Source organism: Postia placenta (genome assembly GCF_002117355.1).
Source record: "Postia placenta MAD-698-R-SB12 unplaced genomic scaffold POSPLAscaffold_8, whole genome shotgun sequence".
Lineage (NCBI taxonomy): Eukaryota > Fungi > Basidiomycota > Agaricomycetes > Polyporales > Adustoporiaceae > Rhodonia > Rhodonia placenta.
This window is the reverse complement of record NW_020169839.1, coordinates 322,828-329,036: the sequence shown is the minus strand read 5'-3', so window position 1 is coordinate 329,036 and position 6,209 is coordinate 322,828. Positions and strand designations below refer to the sequence as shown.

The 6,209-nt window shown below is 50.3% G+C and overlaps 3 protein-coding genes across 3 annotated transcripts; all 3 read right to left on the bottom strand.

Annotated features, from left to right (window-relative positions):
• Positions 1 to 97: 97 nt before the first annotated feature.
• POSPLADRAFT_1144216 (hypothetical protein) lies at positions 98 to 1,164 on the bottom strand (the record flags this gene model as incomplete). Its single annotated transcript, XM_024485674.1, has 2 exons — positions 98 to 129; positions 1,029 to 1,164. Coding segments are annotated over 2 exons (168 nt in total), but the record flags the coding sequence as incomplete, so codon positions are not given.
• A 433-nt stretch (positions 1,165 to 1,597) lies between these two features.
• On the bottom strand, positions 1,598 to 3,735 carry POSPLADRAFT_1143944 (hypothetical protein; the record flags this gene model as incomplete). The annotated part of the gene is made up of 7 exons (XM_024485636.1): positions 1,598 to 1,793; positions 1,922 to 1,980; positions 2,025 to 2,101; positions 2,300 to 2,351; positions 2,428 to 2,503; positions 3,426 to 3,681; positions 3,714 to 3,735. 7 exons carry the CDS (start codon positions 3,733 to 3,735, stop codon positions 1,598 to 1,600), a joined length of 738 nt encoding a protein of 245 aa, XP_024338234.1.
• A 538-nt stretch (positions 3,736 to 4,273) lies between these two features.
• POSPLADRAFT_1057201 (hypothetical protein) lies at positions 4,274 to 5,538 on the bottom strand (the record flags this gene model as incomplete). Its single annotated transcript, XM_024480886.1, has 8 exons — positions 4,274 to 4,510; positions 4,566 to 4,587; positions 4,641 to 4,653; positions 4,715 to 4,742; positions 4,803 to 4,875; positions 4,949 to 5,084; positions 5,145 to 5,326; positions 5,387 to 5,538. 8 exons carry the CDS (start codon positions 5,536 to 5,538, stop codon positions 4,274 to 4,276), a joined length of 843 nt encoding a protein of 280 aa, XP_024338233.1.
• Between the last annotated feature and the right edge of the window lie 671 nt (positions 5,539 to 6,209).

Below are 6,209 nucleotides of genomic sequence, written 5' to 3'. Positions count from 1 at the left end.
GCCGTCGTAGGCGGGGGGTAATGTCACGAGTTGGTACGGCGCCTTAGCCGTTTTTACTTTTTTTCCTTCTCGCGGGCTCGAACCCGCGACCTCTGTACTACCTGCCTGATATGGACACGTCGTTATCTACTGTACGATTAGATGAGATAGGACGGCAGTGCACGGCACAGCTCGGGCCCCGCTGACGCAGCCGCTCTGACTCACCGGCCCCCGGGGCCGCGTCGGCATGCTGCGCACAAACCAGCTGCGCACGGACCAACGTGCACAGCCTGCCCTAAATCTTCCCATGTATATAAACCAGCCTCTGCTGCCCTAGGGACCTCAGTTTCGACCTCTTGTCCCTAGGTCAGTAAGCTCTCCTGTACTTACTCCTTTTACTTACTAACTAATACATTCTTGTCCCTAGCCTTAGGTTTGAGCGTAGCTCACCATCGCTTCGGTAAGAATTAGTCGGACGCCCCCAGCATTCAGGCTTTCCTCTAGTCGCTTGACCTCAAGTCGCGACACCGCCTGCGATCGAGGTGGAGGGCGATGAGGAGTACGAGGTTGAGCGGATCAAGGATTCAAGGATCTTCCGGCGTCAGCTGCAGTACCTCGTCAAATGGAAGGGTTATGACGACTCGCATACGTCATGGGAACCGGCGCGCAACGTTGCCAATGTGCCGGCCCTCATAGCCGACTTCCACCAGAAGAACCCAAATGCCCCTCATCACCTCAATGCCGCTACCTTTGGTGATCTCAACTTTCGGCCAATGCCTTCGCCACTGACTGAAGCACGCTGCTGCTCCGGGTGGGAGATGGGCAAGGGCGCCTCGCATGAGGTCATGCGCCGTTGAGGAGGGGGTAATATCACGAGTTGGTACGGCGCCTAGCTGTTTTTTAATTTTTTCCTTTTCGCGGGCTCGAACCCGCGACCTCTGTACTACATGCCTGATACGGACGCATCATATCTACTGTACGATTAGATTAGATAGGACGGCAGTGCACGGCACAGCTCGGGCTCCGCTGACACAGCCGCTCTGACTCACTGGCCCCCGGGGCCGCGTCAGCATGCTGCGCACGGACCAGCTGTGCACGGACCAGTGCGCACAGCCTGCCCTTATCTACCCCTGTATATAAGCCGGCCTCTGCTGCCCTAGGGACCTCAGTTTTGACCTCTTGTCCCTAGGTCAGTAAGCTTCCCTTTGTATTCCCTTCTTACTTAACTAATATATTCACTTGTCCCTAGCCTTAGGTTTGAGCGTAGCTCACCATTGCTTTGGTAAGATAAGTCGAATGCCCCCAGCATTTGGTTTTCCCCTGTCGCTTGACCCCAAGTCGCAACATTGACATCTCATTCTTGACTCACACATTAATCTATAAGGGTCATCACCAGTGTCCTTATGCTGGACTGTCAGCTCTTTCCAGGAAGCGATAGTGAGTTTGAAAGCATAAAGAAAATCCATGCCACTGGAATTCAACAGCAAATCGATTGTGTTGTGGAAACTGGAGACATCAGCTGGTTGGCTCCCACACACGAGGAGGATAGAGCAGGAGAGGCAGGCAATTGAATCATGTAGCAGTCTATACAGCTGTGAATATATACAAGTAAATATTACTACTCCTCTATCTTATGCTTTTTGGTGCACATCACTTCTGCATGACCACTTCCCATCAGCTCTTTGCCCATCAACATCTCAGCCAAAAAGTCACTTCGCAATGGGACTGGTATACCCGACATGCGCAGCGCATTCTCGAGGAGTTGTATGCGCTTTTTGGCAGCTTTGAACCGACCAACATACTCATACATGGTTCTTTCAACACATGAGCAGTGGTGATGAAGTATATGTTCTATAAGACTGCAATCAGTATCTCGCTGACCTCCATGTCCCTAAGCATCAATTAAAAGGTACCCCATAATATCGCGATGGATTGATTTGACTTACCACCATTGTGTACACCCATTGCAAGTCTGAGCGAGCGTATCTGAGCCATGAAATCCTGATTAACACATGTGGCACGTGACAAGATGAGCGACAACTTACAGGCTGCAACTGCCAGCGCAATATATCGACGACGACCACGAACTCTTGATCGCGCAAGTCCGCGACGTATAGCCCTGCTGTTAGCAAGTCAAGATAAGGTATATGTTTTTGTTGTTCTAATGGCCATGTTGTGATGAGCTAAGCTCTCCGCGGCACCCCTGCCGTGTCATTGTCGGTCACAACTTGGTGCTGTCACAAAAATACGTACCTCCCGAGCTGTGTGCTCCGCATCTAACAAATGCGTCAATGTTTGGGGAGTTTTGATAGAGAGCTACTTACCAAAAGATTCAAATGCAGGGCGGAAACAACTCCAGGCATCCTGAACACCTGGACAACAGTCGAAAAGATGAGCGGTGAGTATTCAAATGAATGATAGTCATGGAATCTAACGAGAGATACAGACCTTATACCAGTGCCTGACAACAATCCAGTGCGGGACAACAATGCAGGGATGGATTGTGGGAGGTTTCATGCGAGAGCTGTACAGTGTGCGTAAGTGGTGATTGCATATTGTCGAGGCCTGACTGATCTTTGGACAATCAGCGCGAAGGGTGAGGGAAGAAAATGAGTACAGACCTGATACGAAAACAAGAGCGACAGGGCCACGGGGGAGGAAGATGGGGCAGGGAGACGTGACAGGCCGGGAATGCGAGACGACTTGTAGAAGGTTTGCGCTGGCATGATATCGGACTTGATGTGTACAAATATGGCTCATTTGAAATCTACGCGAGTGATTGTTCGTACCCGAATACAATACGTGATTGCAAGCGAAGTACGACGATGGGGGCGCTACATTGCTGGGTACAGGTATCTATCTAATAGATGGGTTCACGCGGGATGGCGGGCTGGGAGCCAGTCGGGGATGGCTCAGTGGCGGGGACATTTTCATCCGCAGGTGGCCCCGATCATGGTGCCGAGCGGTCCAGGGCGGGAGATCAAAGCTGGTCACATGGTCCTACCAAAATGGCTCCCAGCGCTCTGCGAGTTGGGGGTGTAGGAGGACCCCGGCGAATCCCCCAAGAGCTCTGATCCCGCGCGGACCCCCCTCCGGGGGTCAGCCCATGGTCGATTTCGGGGGAACTTCACATAACCTCGCCTGATTCCGGTCAGTTTGGGGGGTAAATGGCATCTAACGTCTAAACATTGCAAAAAATCGCGCGCGCGATTGTACCATTGTCACAAGGCCGTACATAGATTTAGAAGTACCGACTACTACACTGAGGCCACTGATTGACGTGGTACTAATCTCTCTACTTCGGATCTTTGTATTTGCACAAGATCATTAGACCTATAAATTCCTACTTACATGAAGTTTGGTATCGAGAACCGATAAGTAAAGTAACATAGCGACGAAGCGGTATCAAGAAGCAATCGAGTGAGACGTCACCGGTATCATCGTACCTTTCCGGCACATTTCGGCACCCGTTCCGAGGCCGGATGGACCTTATGTTCGGGGGTCGAGGATCATACCGGACGCCTGGTTTCGGGGGCACCTGGCACATAACCTGACCGCCGTCCGGGCCCCGTTTCGGGGGTTTGAGATGTAAGATTTTGGCTCCAGAGGCCCCCTTTTCGGGGTTTTCGGGATCAGAGCTCTTGGGGGATTTGCCGGGGTCCTGGTGTAGGAGAGACAAAGTGCCGTAGCACGTGGGCGGGACTGGGCGCTGGATTGAAGACAGATCATGCTACCTAAGTAGTACGAGGCAGACATTGTTGATGTCTCACCCTAAGGACTCATTCACCCCTTTGGTTCTTAGTTTGCCTAAGATTTGTTTCAGCGCGTTCTGCACCCCTTGTCGTTTGTCAGCTCACATCAGTCTACACCTGCTCTAGCTGCCTTAGCCTGAGTTGTGTCGGCCTCTAGGGCAGCATCTGTATTGTCGCAGACACCGTCTGCTGTGTCAAATATTTCTGCTTCACTGCGAGCTGCTGAATTGCTTCGCTTTTATACCATGGTATATGCATTACGGTGGGCAGTGTAGACATTTTCACCCTGAGGATCACTTAAGGGGCTTATACTAACTGCATTCAAGCATTTGAGCGATCTTGATCCAATGTATCAGTGCAAGCACGAGTTAACATTGTTTAATGGCATAGAGTTCCGAGGACATGCTGGATTTTCTTTATATATCTAGCTCGGTACGGGTGCATCAAAAACCCATTGATGGGGAAAAAGCTACCGCCCGGAAACAAAATGATACCGCCATGGAACATAGAGGAAACACAACACCTCCAGGTCACATTTGACTTCAATCGATGTCCTCATGCGCATCGGACTCGTCGGGAGCTGCGATCATGTACTTGATGATCTCTTCCTTGTCAGGGGTGCGAGTGGCAATCTCTATAGGCTTCGGCAGCTCGACACTCGTTGGCTCCTGTCCAGAACGAACGCGAACAAGTGTGTACTTGAACGAGGTCGACTGCATATGTCCTTGTAGCTTCAAGGTACCAGTTGGGTTGTCGAGAAGCCAGTTCGCATTCATGCCCTGCAAGAGCGGGTCAGGCTATGGCATCGCATATAGCGTGCAACAAATCACTTACCCAGTAATAATGGTCCTTCCACCTGACAAGGAGCTGCGTCAGCCATGTCTTCGAAAGAGGAACACATTGGCTTACTTCTTTCCATCAGCTGTCATCCATAGAAAGAAATAAACAATGCTGCACATCGGAGGATATCTGAGACGACATACTTCCGATCATGCCTGACACTCCATAGTCCTGAAGTGACAGTGTTTGTGATACGTTAGTAACACAAGTGCTAGCGATGTGAGCTCCAACCTGTTCATAGATAGAGGTGCCGGTTGTCTTCGTGATTGTACGGTTTATGCTAAGTATTTCCCCTGGGCCGACCCTGTTATGCGTGGAGTTTAAGTTAGCATCCGCTACTAATGATGACTTGATGTCACAAGCTACGTGACACGCACTCGATCGGCCATGTGACACTGAGCTGATGCACAGACTCATTTGTCTCACTCTTTGTAGACTCCGTAGATATCTCTATGCTGAGGCCGCTAGAAGCGACATCGAATATAGTGATAGAGTAGTCGAGCGAAATAGATGCTATGGTCATGCGTCAGCAAAATGGGTGAACAGTCGCTTCCATCAACAAGGTCTATATACCACGATTGGTGATGGTAACAGTTGCGGTGGTAGTCTCCGTCCAGGATTCAGACCATTCTTCGTTGTGCGGCTGAATGTTCTGCGTGTTGTCATAAGACCAGATAGTCTCTGTGCTGCTTATATCCGATGGGGGCGAATTAGCCTGGCGTAGATTGCCCTTGACAATATTGTAGCAATACCACCTAAAATGAATCGTATGAGCGACCGTAGTAAGATATACCGACGGTTTGTATAGAACTCACTCCCAGCGCGCTGCGAAGCGGTCGTTTATTGCCAGGTCATCCGTGTTGCGCATAGTGCCGCCGCGCTGCACATTAGCCCTGTCGAAAATTTGCTTGATAGGCCAACCGAGGCTAGAGAGGTCACGGAAAGTGGTTTCGGGTCCGGGTGCCATTGTAGGGATGAGGTTCGCAGTGGCATGCTACATCTTTTATATATATAAATCTTGGAGATGACCTGATGCTCAATGACTCACGACATTGTGTGCCAAAGACAAAGGTCCCACAGTTACGCTTGAGATGTCAGCAGGTGAACATAAGCACTTGCCGAATGTCCCGGATGCGAACAAGGCGCATTTGCTATCAGTTAGTGCTCCCCATAGCATGTGCATTCTCGGCTGGTACAGCTGATTTGTGCAGCCTCCGACAGGACGCTTGAACTTCTGTCTTCGCATCCAATGGGAGTATGGATCATGCTGTTCCTAATGCGCTAAAATGGTGTCACAGCTAAGTATATGTTGATGGACTTCCATTGCTATTACACGAGGTTGTAAGTGCTTGTCCATAGCACCAGGTAAATTGCTTGAACCACTCAAAGCCGACGTTCAAAACGTCGAGGGTCATCATTTCGAGCCAAATGCTTACAGAATACGTTTGCTACTCACCCGATATCTAATAAGAAACGCAACCGCCGCCATGCAACGTGATGCTCACAGTGAGCGCTTGCACATACTTTCGGTGACAGCTGAGCGCTATGACGATACAGCCTGGGTCTAAATATTGCCGGAGAATCTGAGAACGCGGGTGCAACATCTAAGCTAATCCAATGATCATTTTGTGTGGTGCA